The sequence below is a fragment of the Poromitra crassiceps genome (assembly GCF_964638095.1).
Source record: "Poromitra crassiceps genome assembly, chromosome: 10".
NCBI classification, from domain to species: Eukaryota; Metazoa; Chordata; class Actinopteri; order Beryciformes; family Melamphaidae; genus Poromitra; species Poromitra crassiceps.
Window position 1 is genome coordinate 42,895,774 of NC_139631.1, and position 18,310 is coordinate 42,914,083.

An 18,310-nucleotide genomic window follows, 5' to 3' on the forward strand; every position below is an offset into this window, starting at 1 on the left:
ACACCAGCAACTGACATTTCACCGGGAGGTGGCTAACTTTCCTAACTCAAAATAAGTCAGTCAAAGGACTTGTATTGATAAGAACTGAAATCTAATAGGTCATTCCCTTGGAACATCAGCATGCAGCAGCAGAGCTATGTCTCTGCCATTTTGGCCTGAAGGAGACTACTGTACCTATCCACCTTATTTTTGGCGGCCATTTTTGCCTGATCTGCCTGATGGGTGCTTCTTCCGGTGTGATCCTCCCAGCCTTGTTGCTGACAGCTTGACACCCGTCTGGGCGAACGGAGCAAATCACTAATCAGGTCCAGCTTGGCAAAAATCTCGTCGATAAATATCCCTTTAAGAGCGCAGTGCATTCATGGGTAATCGCCTGCTGTGGCCAATATTAACCATTTCGAGTAACACTGTTTCCATACGGATCACCGGCGTTAGTTTGTTGTTTATAACGTGGCTATATTCATAACGTTTTCTATCTCGGATACGTTATTTCGAATCGCACATAGGTTACGCCAAACCCCACATAGGTTACGCCTCGAATCCCACATAAGTTACGCTAAAACGCACATACTTTACGCCTCGAATCGCACATAGGTTACGCTAAAACCACCACCGCAAAGCGTGTGGGTTTCAGGACGAAACAGACTCGAGCCACTAACGTCATCTTAAGAGCACAATATTCCTGGAATGCAAGTTTACCTAAACAGTTACATGTCCTCTGCATTCTACATAAAATTAAGATATTACGGGTTGTTTTATTTTGTATGTTACATACTTATTGACCAAGTTATGTTCAATTCAGCCAGGGTACAAGAGACTGAGTGTAGGTGGCCATCTTTTCAAATCAAGTAGAATACATTAGGAAATGGCAAGCTGCAGCAATAGTCACGTTAAACCGGACCTTGTACGCACAATTATTTTTTACAGTGGGGCATTCAAAAATAAGGTGGATAGTCTCTCTCCCCAGACTCAAATATGACGTTGAATCGCTGCGCTCTAGAATAGCCTAAATGTGTGTGATTTGGTTAAAGAGATACTTCAGACATACAGTCGTTTCTGTAGAATGTTAAAGTTTTTCCCCCCTAGGGATGCAGCGGTATACAGTCTAAAGGTATACCGCGGTTTGAAAGAGTCACGGTATCAAAACCACTAAGATTTGCCGTCATACCTTCCCCACGGTATCAGCTGTTTCCCCAAAACAACGTGCCCAGGTCGCTTTGCAGAGTGCAGCTTATGTGGCCCCTCCCCCTGGCTGCATGCCTACCTAGACTAGAGCACAGTAGAGAGGAGCTGTCCCTGACTGTGTTTACAACTGTGTGTGTGATCATGCTGTGCTCCTGCTTCAGCCATGAAGCTCCTGCTTCATGGCTGAAGCAGGAGAACGCAAGGACCCCCCTGAACTTTCCCCCCCATCTAAAAAGACGTCGTCGGCTGTATGGGAATATTTTGGCTATTGTAAAAACACAGATGGCCCACAGACTCCGCACATAAAGGTCTGCAATACCGCGATACCGTGGTATTTTTGTCCAAGGTTATCATACCGTCAAAAACCCATATTGCTGCATCCCTATATATAACACATAACACAGCTTAACCCTATCCCACCTTTTATATATTTGGTGGCAGTAAGCAGCAACATCAGGCGGTCTTGGCAGTTGACACAATTGTGTTTATGGAACAAAATAACATCATCTTGATGACAAGAGGCATCCAGGAATTCAGGGTCAATTCCTGGATGGAGCGAGGCGTGGGGGCACCTTTTTCCAAGCTTTGTCTCAGTCTCACACTTTGAAAAGCCCTGGACTAAAACCCCTGGACTAAAACCCCTGGACTAAAACCCCTGGACTAAAACCCCCGGACTAAAGCACCTGGACTAAAACCCCTGGACTAAAGCACCTGGACTAAAGCACCTGGACTAAAGCACCAGGGGCCGGGTTGCACCAAGTGGTCTTAACTATGCCTGGTCGTAACTCCTACGTCGGAGTAGGAGTTAAGACCAGTCTTTAGAGTGAATTTACGCCTGTTGCACCAACACGGCTTACGTCTGGTCTTAACTACGCTGGTCGTAGCAATGCGCGTCCATGTGAATTGCCAGGGAATGCACCCTGATTGGATGATGTGTGCCTCGCGACCTGCCTGGAGCACACTGTGCCCCTACGCTCTAGCCACTACTGTAAAAGTGCATCACTACACTACACTCCTCCCACCCTCCCTCGCTCCGGGGGAAAAATGGCGGCGATTGAGCCAGACAGACAGTCTGAATGAAATTGAATGTAACGTTCCCAATTCTATGTATTAAATTCTAAAAAAATTAAAGGCAACATTTGGGAAGGCTAAGCCACACAACTAGTTTGTTGTAATCTAACATCATGCTTCCAAAAGACGGAGAACTGGCTGTGTTACGACGATGACGGTAAGGACTCAAAAAGGTCTCCGCTGATAAGACACGGAGATCTCTGTTACAGGCAGGCGCTACGCCTCCTCCTGACCAGGCGTAGGAGTTACGCCTGGGCGTAGTGAAAAGAAGGCTTAAGCCGTCTTGGTGCAACCGGCGTAGCTGTTAGGTCGTAAAGTTACGACCAACTTAGCTTAAGACCAGTGTAAGACCAGTTGGTGCAACTGGCCCCTGGACTAAAGCACCTGGACTAAAGCATTGAAAATGTCAAATCTGACCAAACATCTCCAAACACGACAGACAGCCATGGCACATGTGTTTGCTGTAGAATGTTTGATTGGTGTGCCACGGGCGTGAAACGTGTCCCCCCCCCCCCCTGGCTCAGACTCACCGCCGTCGGCTCGGGGCCGTGGGGCCGCGGGGCTCTTGAATGGGGTCTTCATTCATCCACCTGGGGGGGGAAGGCAGCCAGGCTGCCAGCCCGGGGAGGGGAGGGGACAGAGGGAGGAGGAGCCAGCAACTAGACTGGGCCCGAGGCAGGCTGCATACAGCACGGTACTGACTATCACCTGGAGACCGAGTGTCAGCCGCTGGATCAGAGGACGTCTGTTCAGCCTGGAGAGAGAGAGAGAGAGAGAGAGAGAGAGACAAAGAGAGAGAGAGAGAGAGAGAGAGAGAGAGACAGAGAGAGAGATAAATATACCACTTGCAGACCAATGACGAGGGTCACCCCTTCCTTTGTGAATTCACACCAAGTCAGTCAGCACGGGGTTAATCGTCCATGCTCGTGACGGTTCAGATAGGATTCAGATAGGATTCAGATAGGACCCGGGTCAAGCTGGGAGAGAGGAAATGGGCGGGGCTACAGGGGGCAGCTGTTCCTGCACAGCGCCGACAGCACAACACAGAGTGGTGGGCAGAGTGGATCTGCAGATGTGCTCTGTGTGAAGCCCCTTTAAGAGTGGCCAAAAAAGCCACTAATATCCACAAACTACTGGCTTTTTATTCCATCTAAAAGTGACCAAGCCGTCCTGTTCAGCCGATAGAGCGACCCTCGAAGTGAGTTATTAACTCATTCACCGCCAGTTTAGGACTGCCAATATTTAGCACAGGCCAAAGATTTTCATAATTGTTGGTCATCTTTCAAGACCCACAGTAAATTATCTATTAGCACCAAAGTGATTTGCAATACCTCAAAATGAAGATGTATGTCTCTGGGTTCACCAGGAAAAAAAAAGTGAGCTTTTAGCATGTTCTGTACTCTACTTATAGCCATTTATATACACCCTGTTTTCACCCAAAAAGTCTCTGTCAGAAAAGAAATTGCAGAAAATGGCATTTATGTACACAGCACACAATATCAGGCAGAACTCGCTCTCAATTCTTTTATTTTGAACTGTATTGACATCAGACATGTAAATATTATTCATTATGACACAAATTACAAAAAAAAAATATATATATATATATATATGAAGTGCTTTTTTTACATTCAACAATACAGTTTGCTCAGTGTGAGTGAGTGTACAGACAGACACACAGACAGACAGACAGACAGACAGACAGACAGACAGACACACCGACAGACAGACAGACAGACAGACACACACACACACACACACGATCCCCCTTTTAGATTTCTAACCCCACTTAGGATAAGCAATAACCACGCCCTGTGGCGCTGGGATTGGCCAGGAGCAACACTGGAGGGCACGCAGCCCATTTATGTGGCGAGGCTGTGTGGAGGAGGAGAACAGCTTCTCCTCCTCCACACAGTTGTGACTCCGTCTCGTCTCTTTCGGGCTGGCACATAGTGTACAGACAGACACACAGACAGACAGACAGACAGACAGACAGACACACCGACAGACAGACAGACAGACAGACAGACAGACCAGGATCGATCATGTTGGTCACGGGTTTGACTACTGCGGTTTCGATGTCCGCTGCTGTGCAGCAAGTCGATCAGCTCTGCAGCGCGGCGAGGGGGCATTTCAATGGCGTTTCTCCTCTGCAACAAGGAAGCGCGTTTCCTTTCCACCTTCTTCCTAATTTCAAACAACAGCTGCGGTATGTGTTTGATAACGTGCTGTCGGCTTGAGTTTGAGGTTAGGGACCCGAAACTATGTCACAGGCTGGGTAAGTGTTTCAACTATGCGCTGCACTCATAAAAACAAAAACACGTCAAACACGTCATTGGCGGGGAGGGCTATTTCTGATAACACGTCAAAGACGTCATTGGCGGTGAATGAGTTAACGCCTCGCCTGTGAACGGCACGCGATATATATGTATCATACATATATGTATATCGTATATGTATGTATGTATACATACATATGACACGTCATACCCAGCTGTCAGTGCGACTGCTTCTGAAGAAGACGAGAGTTGACTCGTCGAAACTGTCAAGGTAAATAAATAACATCTATAAACCTATGTCTGTCTGAACACAAGAAAACACAAACGTCTGTTGAAAGGACTGTATTAAGGACAGGCGGACAAGAGCGTCTGTTCAAAGGAGGAGAGCCTTATTGTTTTTAGGCTAATCATTGTTTTATGATTGTTTGTGATTCATGGCATGAATGTCACATCAATAACATGCAGCTAATGTGTGACTGTGAGGTTATATACAACTTGAACTGAGAAAAAGACAAGACATGCTTTTTTCAGGAGGGGGGGAGAAACTCATTAATGATTAATGGATTAATTGATGGTTAAGGTGTGCGACTAAGAAATGCATGAAATTCCCATCCTTAGTTTTGATATAAGAAGCTAGGGTGCAACGACTGGTTGTGTCAGGGGTAGAGCCAGACCGATACTGGATGTTTTAGGCCGATGCCGATACCAATATTAGGGAGTAAAAAAATGCCGACATCAATAGATCGGTCGATATTCATTATATACACATTATATTACACAATGTTTTTGCAATGATCCCTCAAATATCAAACACTTGACAAAGATATGACTTGACATGACTTGAGATATCAAAGCAGATATAGCTGGGGAGCTATCAGCCCGCACACTCACGAGATAAATAAAGTTTTAGGTGCACGGCACAAGAGTTTCAAGTCATCAGTAGAGAAGGAGCCAGCACTCAATGATGTCCTTTTGAGGGTTTTTATTCCTGTTGCAACGTACGCGTTTCAGCAGTAGCCTTCGTCAGCGTTGTGCTGTGTCAGGCGGAAAAGGGCGTATAAATACAGCCAGACAGGAAGTACAAACAATTAGTGTAGAAAAAAAGGTATAATAATATATATATATATATATATATATACCGTATATATATGTACATTCGAAAAGTGCGTTATGCATCGATGAGATATACTAGAATGTAACCCAGCATAGTACACAAGCATTGATTTCTCCTGCTTCATTAGACATTAAGAAAACCATTCTCACACATTGGCACATCCTACACAGTGACCCCCTGGTGGGCCACGTGTTCGAGAAGCCCCCCATTTTTGCACAGAAACGTGCGAGGAACCTGAGAGATGCTCTAGTGAAAGCAGATTGCTACACACGCCCCACACATTTTTTATCAAACTTGCCAACTGGTAATTTTCCTTGTGGAAATTGTATCCAATGTAATGCCATGATCAGAGGGGAATGTTTCACCCACCCCCATTCTGGTAAAAAAAAATACCACATTAATAATAGAATCTCTTGTAAAACTAAATTTGTGGTTTATTTGCTTAAGTGTCCATGTTCCAATATTTATGTGGGCAAGACTCGAAGGGAACTCAAAACTCGTATTTGTAAACACAAGTGTAGCATTAGAAACAGAGATGAGAAGTCGTCTGTGGCTAGACATTTTAATTCTATGGGCCATGATGTGTGTACACTCAGGTTTCAGGGAATAGAGGTTGTCAACCCTTTAAAAAGAGGTGGTGATAGAGACAGAGCCTTATTACAAAGAGAGGCGTTTTGGATCCACACACTCCAGTCAGAACACCCAAAAGGATTAAATGAAGAATTACTGTTGGGCTGCTTCCTGTAAAAGCATTTCTGTTTTGGTATTCTGGTTTGTATTTGTGTATTTGTGTATATTTGTAGTGTCATTTGTCACTTTCTTAAATTCATAGCCTACATAGGCGCCAGTCTGCCTTGTCACTTTGAAGACAACAGAATTGTTTCTTTGACTGTTTTATTATTTTAAATTTATATAAAGTCCAGTCCTTTTTATTTCTCTCCTGCTGTCACTTTGAAGACAGCAGGGCATTTTCTCGAGGCTGTGGTATGTTTCTAATACAAATTATATTATATATATAATTTTTTTCTATCTTTGTACTCGTATCAATGCTTGTGTACTATGCTGGGTTACATTCTAGTATATCTCATTGATGCATAACGCACTTTTCAAATGTACATTATATATATATATATATATATATATATATATATATATATATATATATATACATATATATATATATTATTATACCTTTTTTTCTACACTAATTGTTTGTACTTCCTGTCTGGCTGTATTTATACGCCCTTTTCCGCCTGACACAGCACAACGCTGACGAAGGCTATTGCTGAAACGCGTACGTTGCAACAGGAATAAAAACCCTCAAAAAGACATCATTGAGTGCTGGCTCCTTCTTTACTGATGACTTGAGATATGTAATGTAGGGAGGATATTTTACAGCTTATCAATCAACTTGATTGTCCAAAATGACATCAATGCAATGAAACAGTAAACTTCACTGTGAATTTAATAATTATAAATAACTAGAACAAATGTAAAATATAACTTGAATTAAGAAAAAGTATCAAATATACACAACATGCTGTCTATAACTTAAAAAATAAAAAATAAAAAAATATCGGCCAACAACAACAATATCGGTGGACCGATATATCGGTCGAGCTCTAGTCAGGGGTCATTATGTTATAATGGTGTTTCAGTTACTAGTCCGCAGGGCTCCAGAGTGCGTGTATTTACATGCATTTTCCCACCTTAAAATCTTCCAGTGCGCCTAAATATTTTCATAACACGCACTGGTGCGCATTGGAATTTGTAGCATCTTTCTCTCTCTCTCTCTCTCTCTCTCTCTCTCTCTACCACCCTGCTTTGTGCCACAGCATACACACGCCACACACACACCTGCATGTCAACTTAAAGTCCCTGGAAACCAAAATCCACAAAAACGTTCTAACTATGTTATTTAGGGTCTTATGTTAGTAATTGTGTGCCTCAGAAATTATTATACATTACTTTCAACCCAAAGCCTTAAAATCGACACTTTTCTACAAGCTTCTACAAGGTACTTCCTCATTGAAGAGAGCAGTGCGCGAGGTGCTAAAATGCAGGAGCTTATGACGTCATAAGCTCTATATAACCTTTGTACACGCGCGCAACGCGCCCTCCTTTTGTCCGTTCTTCTTGCCCCCACAGCGCTCGCTCAGTGTCTGTCTCTCCCTCCCACTCTGTGTGCTGTGTGTCGAGCGCTATCTCTCTCTCTCTCTCTCTCTCTCTACTAGTGAGAGAGAGAGAGAGAGAGAGCAGAGCAGAGATCTCTTCCTCTCAGTATGCTATGCGCGGAGCAACGCGCGCGAACACACACACACACACACACACACACACACACACACACACACACACTCCCCATCTCTCTTTCCTTCCGTCTCTCTCCTTCGGAGGTCTCCTCCGAGAGAGAGAGAGAGAAATTTCCCTGCTGCAGACGGGACACGCCCACACAGTCCGCGGGAGAAAATACACTCTAAAAAATAATTGATTCTCATGACTTTTGCCATGACTGTCAAACCTAAATGTATATACTTTGCGACGTTCATCATCGTTCAAATTTGGCTGGTGGCTTATCAACATAGGGTCCTGTGATGTGATGAACTCAAAATGCTAAATAATAAAGAAATATTTCTGGTTTCCAGGGACTTTAAGGGCAATAACATTTTGTAAGCAAAACACACACACACACACACACACACACACTCGCGCCAATAGGGCAGGCGATGCCACGCAGCAGCTGAGCTGTGGCCGAGCTGCAGGGCGAGCCTAGGAATCGAGCGCACCTAGCGCGCGAGATGCCTAAAAGTTTTAAACTGCCTTCCTTGTTGTTTCTTTCAGACTTCTGCTGACAATTTCAAAACACCACAACATATCAATAATCACTAACTTACTCTGGTGATCTGCAGCCGCATATTTTGGTTCCTGCATGCTACCGAGGCCTAAAAAAAAAATAGGTTTGGTTCCTGTTGGTTGTCAGTTCGGTGATGGGTCGGGAGGGAATTTTTTTTTTTTTTTTTTTTTCCCAGTGGCAGCAAGGGATAGATAGGAAATATATATATATTTTTATTTTCCTTAAAATTACAGCAGCGATGGATACTTTTTTTCATAACATAGTTTACATGTACTCTACCACTGTGCTCTACACACGTTTTTATATGAACAAAATATTTAAGTCAATATGAATGCTTTCATATCAAACATGTTTGATATTTAGGACTGAAAATCTGCGTGAATAGCCTACATCATCCTGCTGCTGTGCAAGCCTCCCGTCATTATCGTTTATCTCCCCTAGAATCTCAAACATGCACACACTACAAGATTTGTAAATGTTGGCGCACCACGCACTACAGGATATTATTAAGATTATCGGCAGGATAATCACCTTGACGCCCGGCCATACTCGTTTTTGGGGTTCCAGCAGTGACCAAAGCGCTCCGCCCCCACCTCACCTCTCTCTCTCTTTCCTCATTTTCATGCCCGTCTCGCCAAACAAATGAATCTCACGGTAGTTAGCATGCGTGTAAACAACGCGAGTCTATTGTCTGTACAAGTGAAACACAAACACATGGGCTACCAAAATATATTCCCCTGCTGCATCTCATGAGATCGGCAAAAGTTTGGATAGACTGGATTGCTTACCGCAGCAGCAATGCCTTTTCCCCCCACACTGCTCGATAGACAGGTAGGAGATTACAGCCTCTGACTGGCAGGGGCTCAAAACTACGATATAACAACTTTTTATTCATTGGTCATTCATTGTGATATAAATTAGTGACATTTTCCCCCAAATACTCATGGTTCTGTGCTGTTGGTATTTGGTAGCCTATCTGATGCGTGCAGTGCAGCGCATCAAATGAGCCGCGTCAATTAACGATAATGACGGGAGTCTCCCGCAGCAGCAGAATGATGTATTCGCGCAGATTTTCAGTCCTAAATATCAAACATGTTTGATATGATCGGGCGGCCCCGATGAGGCTTTGAGCAGATCGGGAGGTTTAAGATTGGATCTGCAAACAGCTCACACTAAAATCCTGTAGTGTGAGCCAGCCATAGCGCCACCGTCAAATCAACATGCTCATAAAATAAATTGGGTCGCACGTAAATTGACAGGGTCGGTCGGCAACCGGAACCGAACTTTATTTTTTTTAGGCCCGATCATTATTACACGTTATTTAACCGCAGTGTTAACAGCACACAAATAAAATTAATTCCCTACCGACCCATCACCTCAACTGACAACCAACAGGAACCAAACTTTTTGTTTTTTAGGCCTTGTATTGCTGCAGATGGATATTATGTTTTCTGTCTTGTCTGAAGTCCCCTTTTTTAATTTGTTTTCCATATTTCTCTGCATCATGTTTGGTTTTCTCATATACATATTGTAGAGCCATCTAGTGGGTGTTTTTGGTATCTTTACCTGTGAGTTCACTGGCTTTCTGCTCAGGTGTTCATCTCTTGCTAAATAGGGGAAACCTTGTGCTGGTGGCCATACCCTGAATAAGGCTGTTTGTGCCGCTACGCGTGGGTCATGTCCCAGCTCTTTTAACATGCACTTGCTATGTTTTTAAACTTTTCTAAATGATATAGCCATCTAAGTAAATAAAGGCTTTTTACTTCCTGCCAGAAGAGTGCCTTGGACCTTTCTTCTTTTTGAACGATATACGGTAGACCTTATTCGATAACCCCGGACGGCGCCATATTGTTGACAAACCGCAGCCGTAACGTAGTCTGGCCGAGCGTATAGCAACAGTTATGGCTTCATCAAAGAGAAGTGATGAAAAAATAAGTTTGGTCGGACGTGCGGACCCCTATTAAAAACTGAGAGCGTGCGTTTTCCTGTGCGGTGTTGAGCGTGTGTTTGAGCGGATGGATTGCCTGTCTGTCACCTGGCTGCCTGCAAACGCACCGACCTGTGTGTGTCTGTCTGTCCACATGAGGAGCAGTGAGGCTGTGTGTCTGTCTGTCCACATGAGGAGCAGTGAGGCTGTGTGTGTGTCCACATGAGGAGCAGTGAGGCTGTGTGTGTGTGTGTGTGTGTGTGTGTCTGTCTGTCCACATGAGGAGCAGTGAGGCTGTGTGTGTGTGTGTGTGTGTGTGTGTGTGTGTGTGTGTGTGTGTGTGTGTGTGTCCACATGAGGAGCAGTGAGGCTGTCGCCCCTCATCTGAAAGCACCACGTTGTACCGTTGTTTCAATACATTGGGGCGCACCGCCGCACCACAATACCCACAGGGCACAACATAACATAAGCAGGTCATCATAGAAAACATGAAATTGATGGACGCAGACGCAGTAGCTCTGTACTCACCCTGATAGACGTGGCCATTGTGAAAACGTGCGTAAAAAATATATAAAATTCCACAATTTCTCCTAAATGGCTAAATGTGCTGTTCTACCAGTAAAGAGTCATCTGTCTTTTTCAATCATCAATTAACGCTGCTCAGTGCTCAACACACAGTGCAGAGGCTTAATTGACGCTCAACACACAGTGCAGAGGCTTAATTGACGCTCAACACACAGTGCAGAGGCTTAATTGACACTCAACACACAGTGCAGAGGCTTAATTGATGCTCAACACACAGTGCAGAGGCTTAATTGACGCTCAACACACAGTGCAGAGGCTTAATTGACACTCAACACACAGTGCAGAGGCTTAATTGACACTCAACACACAGTGCAGAGGCTTAATTGACGCTCAACACACAGTGCAGAGGCTTAATTGACGCTCAACACACAGTGCAGAGGCTTAATTGACGCTCAACACACAGTGCAGAGGCTTAATTGATGCTCAACACACAGTGCAGAGGCTTAATTGACGCTCAACACACAGTGCAGAGGCTTAATTGACGCTCAACACACAGTGCAGAGGCTTAATTGACGCTCAACACACAGTGCAGAGGCTTAATTGACGCTCAACACACAGTGCAGAGGCTTAATTGACACTCAACACACAGTGCAGAGGCTTAATTGATGCTCAACACTAGGGCTGGGACGGATCAGAAAACCCACGGATCGGATCGCGTGACGGATTTTGAGCCACGGATCACGGATTTTTCGGATCAGCAAAAATAAATAAATAGGCTATATCAGATTTTTTCTCTCAAAATTAGATTTTCGATTTGAATTTTTAATACTATTATACTTCTCTAACCATTTGTTGCCCTGCACAGCTCAAAAAATATTTTTTTCTCATGACACAATTTATGCTTTTACTCTGAAGGCAAAACAACCCAACTTCCTGTTTTAGGTGGCACTGCGCCTAACTTCCTGCCTGTTGCTTGCTAACGTAGTCAGTCACATGACACGGGTACAGACCAGACCGGGTGAGTCTGGAAACATAACGTTGATGCTACGTTATGCTACTCGGTGGCCCCACGTGTTGTTTTGTTGTTATGCGTCCAAGGCAACATTTCACCGTCCGGTGATAATGTGTTCGTGAAACGTGTGCGCGTGTGTGTGCGTGTGTGTGTGTGTGTGTGTGTGTGTGTGCGTGTTGTGGCTCGTGCTATCTTGTGCAGCGCGCAACATGCTGCTCGCATTCCTGTGCTTTTTCAGAGGTGTTGAAATAAGTTTGCTGTCTTTAGTAGCCACTAGCCACAGCCTTCAGAGAGACTTTACAGCGAAGGGATGAGGAAGCTCACTTGTGCTTGCCATGATGATGCCTGTCTGTGTCTGGCTGCGCTGCAGGCGTTCTCATACACTAACGTTAAACGTTAAATTAAACGAAAGGGGGGGGGGGGGGGGGGGGGGGGGGGGTCCGGACCAAGACGTTCCGAACCGTGTGCCGAACCGTGGGGGCTGATCCGTACGGGTCACGGATTATCCGTGATCCGTCCCAGCCCTACTCAACACACAGTGCAGAGGCTTAATTGACACTCAACACAAAGTGCAGAGGCTTAATTGACACTCAACACACAGTGCAGAGGCTTAATTGACGCTCAACACTAGGGATGCACCGATATGAAAATTTTGGCCGATGCCGATAACCGATATTAAGATTGCTGTTATGGCCGATAACCGATATTTACCGATGTCGATATGATCTGTATAAAAACACATTTCTATGATAATAAAATGTTGTACATACTGAAAAACACATGTAAACACTGAATTTGAAAAAGTTATACATTTCTTTATTTCAAAAACATTTGTAAAAGCCCATAAATCATAGATTTACTGCATTATTTCATCTCAATGTGAAGAATTTGGCTGATACCGATAACCGATATTAACATTGCAACATCGGACCGATACCGATATGTTAAAAAATGACTAACATCGGCCGATACCGATATGATTGCCGATATATCGTGCATCCCTACTCAACACACAGTGCAGAGGCTTAATTGACGCTCAACACACAGTGCAGAGGCTTAATTGACGCTCAACACACAGTGCAGAGGCTTAGGCCATGTCCACACGGAGACGACTTTAGGTGTATCCGCTAAAGTTTTTTGTCATATAGCCGTTTCGTCCAGATGGAACCGCGTTCTGGGACTATACGTTCTGGCCGTATACGCTAATTTTTCAAAACGGGTCCCAGAGTGATTAAATCTGAAGACGCCACCCTTGCATTTCCGTGTTTACAACCCATACGCATCTTTCCTGAAACGATGACGCCATAGCCCCACCTCTCTCCACCAGCAACAATAACAATCATGGCAGTAACGTTCGTGCTACAGCAGTGGGGATCTTGCAGCAAAATATAATGCTCCTCTATTACCACCGTCAGCAACAAGTGGACACGGAGAACAGCGTGTAGCCTACAACATCCTCAGGGCTCCACACAGCTGAATCTTCCCATCCACCCCTCCCCTCCCTTCATCGGATATTTCCCAGAAGGCTTAGCGGCGGCTACATTTTTACAATAACACAAACAAAATCAGGCTTAACGTGTTAGATAGAAATTATATTTATTTTTAATACAACATGCAATTCTGGAATATTTTAATATTGGACAAAATGAAATGAAATGAAATCTAAACCCTGAGTGTAACCAACATACTCTCTTGCCCTATATATAGCCCTCGTAAATACAACGTGAATAGGGAAGTGAGAGGTTTGAGGAACACGCGGTTGCACTGTGATGTCTGTGATATCCGCTCGTGTCCACTCCAACAAGACTTTAGCTTACTTGACGCGACTTTTTCCAATAAAAACACATTTATGCCATGAGTTTATATAATGTATATTTATGTTGCATCATTTAGCCTGTGCTGTGATGTGCAGGAGCGGCCAATACGCTGGGATGTGTTTGCAACATGTCTAAAGATCATGGAAGTGGATGATATCAGGAATGTCACCGATAGTTAACGTTCTATATTGTAGGCTACAGGGAGACCATCAGCCCTGCTGAACAGCTCTGCATTTGCCTGTATACTGTAGGTTTCATCATTTTATTCATCGACATGGCAAACCTCCCCGCAAAGCCAAGGGTTTAAGCTGCTGCTACAGTGAGATACACATTATAGACTGTGCGCCCCTAGAGGTTGTATGCCATTATTGACGAGATTGTCTTTCTCTGTTATTCTACAGCGGTTTCAGTGGTTTCATGTGGATACACACATTTCTTGAAACGTTTCCATGTTTATGGAAAACTTTTCTGAAACGAAAAAAAAAAAGATAGCTTCCGTCTCCGTGTGGACATGGCCTTAATTGACGCTCAACACACAGTGCAGAGGCTTAATTGAAGAGCATGACACAATTAAATGTGAAGACACAATTACACAGCACGTCGCCTGCATGAGTTGAATTTAAGAGATAGATTGTATAGCTTATGTTTTATTTTTCTTCATATTTTTTGGTATGTGGATGGATTATTAATTTGCTGTATGGCCAAGTTCACATGCTCTGTTAATGAAATAAAATATATATATCATCACCCTCTTAAAATAATGGCCCAAGAAGTCACTTTTTCAGAAAACATAAAAAACTGAACCAAATACAGAATATATATTTATTAATAATTCCACAAAGAAATGTCATGACAATAGATGACTATTGACATACAAATAACACCGTCAATTATGTGTAACATAAAACGATTCGATGACTGATTAGATGACTTAGGCCAATTTACGAACATGCCATTGTGACTTTAGGCAAAAAAAACTGACTTAGGCCTGACTTACAGTTGCATTGTATGTCAAGCGTGTGACTTAGGCTGTTTTATTTTTGCCTAAGTCAAGACAATGTGACTTAGGCAAAAATAAAACAGCCTAAGTCACACGCTTGACATAGAGGCCATTGCACTACCAGGTAGGAACAGCATCAGTGTAGGAATTTAGCCAGGGGCAAAGGGCAAAAATGCGGCAAGAAATCTCAGAATGCCTCTAAAAACCATTGTCCAGGGGCAAAAATTGCCCCCAGTATTTTGATAATTTTATTTTCATTCAATGTATTTAATTTCCACCTCTAACACACACTCAGCACCTGCAAGCTGGCTGCCAGAAGACGGTGATGAAGAACACACTCACACTGTTGTTCACACTACACTTTAGCAACTTTATGCACTAATTACGGTACTATTTTTTAAAGTGCCCCCAAAATATATTTTTTTATTTCCTACACTGAACAGCATGCTCTTTTCAATTAAGGACTTAGGCCATTTTACCAGAGGTGGCCAGCATCATGAAGAGATGATTTAGGCGAAAATATCATTTTCCTCAAAAAGTGACGTAGGCCATTATTTGTAGAGGGAGACGATATGGGAATCCAGGCTACTTCATCTTCTCGTGTGTTGATCGGAGTTGTGATGAAAGGTTTGGGTGGGAAGCTTTTCACATTTCAAAGTGGACCGTGGCATTCTCAAGTTAGGGAACCCCCCACAAGCAAGTAGTCGGCTTGTTTAACACAAGCAAGTAGTCCCACAATCTGCAACAGACAGTCTACTGTGATCAGCCGAGTGTTTTGTTTGTTCTACACCGCGCTGCAAAGCCACACCGCCACATGCTGGCCTGGCACGCGTACTACAGCGTCTTCCAGGGTTCCCACACTTTCAAGTTCATCTCTCGTTATATTCTAACAGTTTGTTTGAAAGTTATTTTGTAATTTTGTGGTTATGGCCGAAGTGGCTGCCGCAAACCGTTTCATTTCACTTCCTGATCTGCCCTGGCTACAGACACACTAACACTGGCCGATTCACTCGGGGTTCAAGTGAGACTACTCGGCGTTGGTCTCGTCTACTATTAGAGGTAAGATGTGATGCATCGATATTAAATTTAGACCGTTTAATAACAATCGAAAATCTTGCTCGTAGCTGCTTCAATATAAGGATGTGTGTGTGTGTGTGTGTGTGTGTGTGTGTGTGTGTGTGTGTGACTGTGACTGTGAATGTGTGTGCAGCAGCCCATTTTAATACAATTAATTAATTGCGTAGGGAGATAATTTACAGGACACGGTATCCTGCAGATTTTAATTTACCGGACTTTGATGAATTTTACTGGACACTGTCCTGCAATTACAGGACAACGGAAAACTATACTCCGATGCCAATTATCGTTAGTATTTTATTATCTAAAGTGTCAGGTGCATCATGCAACATTTATGATAGATTTTTATGACAGTCTTGGTCTGTCTGTCTGCTCTGCTTGACAATTTTGCTGCAATAAAAATGATTGAAGTGAGGTGAACAGACTGCAAACTTGATCTTAGATGAAACAGATGTTGACAAAGTTTTCCTTTGGGGACATCATTTGCAGTGGGGAAAAAAGTAATAAATCGCAATATATCGGAATACCGCAATACTAGCAGCATATCGCAATACTATCGTATCGTGACTTAAGTATTGTGAATAATATCGTATCGTGGGGCATCTGGTGATTCCCACCCCTACCCAACATGGCATAGTTTGAGACACTAGTAGGCATCGATTCCTAGGCTCGCCCGCTACGCGGGCTCGCTATCGCCCGTCCTGCAGCTCGGACCCTGCAGCTCGCATACGCAGCTCGGTTGCTGTGTGGCCTCGCCTCATTCACTGATGACATCACAATTATGTCATATCATATCATCATATGTCATCATCGGTGATGTCAGAATTGACCGAGTGCAATCAAAAAGCGCAATTGCTCGAGTGACATGTCACAATGCCTCTATGACATCATCAGTCATGTCATAAGTAGAGATGTAATGGTATGATAATGAAAATTTGAAAGGGTACGGTTATCGCAAGTAATTTTATCACGGTTATCATTAAAACCGGTTATCGTTACATCCCTAGTCATAAGATGGTTTTGGTCAATAATGATGTCACTGATGATGTCATAGACATTGTGACATCATCAGTGGGACAAAAATTGAAACAAACAGTGCCCACTTGCTCCGTTTTATATTATAATAATTCCTAGGCTCGCCCACCCTGCAGCTCGACCGCTGTGCGTGCTCACCTGCTCTTATGATATCACTGATGATGTCACAACTTTGAATCACTGATGACATCACAATTGCTCTTATCACTGATGACATCACTTCCAGTTGAGTGACATCACTTCCGGGACAAAAATCACAGAGATTGATGGATCAAGCGTTAATTACTGCTACAACACTTCACATTGTATAATGAGAACCAGCAGCTTTACAGAAGATCACAGACAACCATTAAAAAGAGAGAAACGTGTATCAACACTTCTCAACTGTGCTGTTTGTTGCCATTCAAATGACAGAAATCCACCGACTGCGACGCTCGTTAGAAAATACTTTTTCGCTTGTCAACAGCTGAAGGCGGAACAACATTTGACTGAGGTCGCCCCCCCCTCGTAATTCTCTGTGCAGGAAAACCCCTAAATTCAACTTTCAATGACCCGGCATCATGTCTATTTTCAAACACTTTGAACGCCTTGATTTGTATTTTCCAAATTCACTAACGTTCTAGGATTTCAAGGACCCGTGGTCGTATAAACGCGTAACCAAAAGGCCAGAACGCAACCAGTTTGCCACTTTATGCGCAGACCGTTGTCGTTTAAACATGGCCCCAAGTGTGGCTATAGGTCTGGCTATGCGAGAAGATCACCCCCCCCACACACACACACACACATTAATAATCCAACGTGTCTACCTGCAGTCATGTATACACTCCAGCCAGTCAGCACCAGCCTCAGACACAAACCCACCCAGACCAATCCAGGGAGGAACTATTTGTTTACTGCAGCACACGCACATGTGCAGTGCAGTGCACCCCCCCCCCCCCCCACACACACACACACACACACACACACACAACCCCACCCCCTTTTGCATCTAGTGTCAGTTTACCTGATGGGTGCGATAGAGACAGACAGGCCAAAGACAGACAGGCCAAACTTCACGCATCTCTCCTCCACCCGAGCCCAGCTGCAGACTGGCTGCCATGCCTCCCCGGTATTTTTCCATACTTTCCCCATGGAGACACGTCTCTCTCTCTCTCTGGCCTTTGTTTTAATGGGCAGACACAGTATATGTTCCCTCACTTCCCAGCCAGGCTGCTGTGTGAGTCAGTCTGCAGCCTGGACAGGCAGCACAGAGGGGCCAGGAGGCAGCAGAGCACAACGTCATGCTGTTCTGCCTGGGTTTGTTTTATTCAGGGGTTCTCAACGTGGGGTGGGGGTTCTTGAGCAGCAAATGATTGACTTGCTGCTTAAACGTGATTATTTTTTGTCATTTTAGAACGCCTGTTCTCGTCCTAGTTTC

The 18,310-nt window shown here is 43.9% G+C and overlaps 1 protein-coding gene across 2 annotated transcripts in view; it reads right to left on the reverse strand.

Moving 5' to 3' along the window:
• Positions 1-18,310, reverse strand: part of LOC310784133 (spindlin-1-like) — a 52,181-nt gene that overhangs the window by 33,222 nt on the left and 649 nt on the right. For both annotated transcript variants that reach the window (XM_083645121.1, XM_083645120.1), the window contains exon 2: positions 2,787-3,010. In XM_083645121.1, coding sequence (XP_083501247.1) covers positions 2,787-2,838 — 52 coding nt within the window. In that variant the 5' untranslated portion in view covers positions 2,839-3,010. The remainder of the gene's footprint in view (positions 1-2,786; positions 3,011-18,310) is intronic.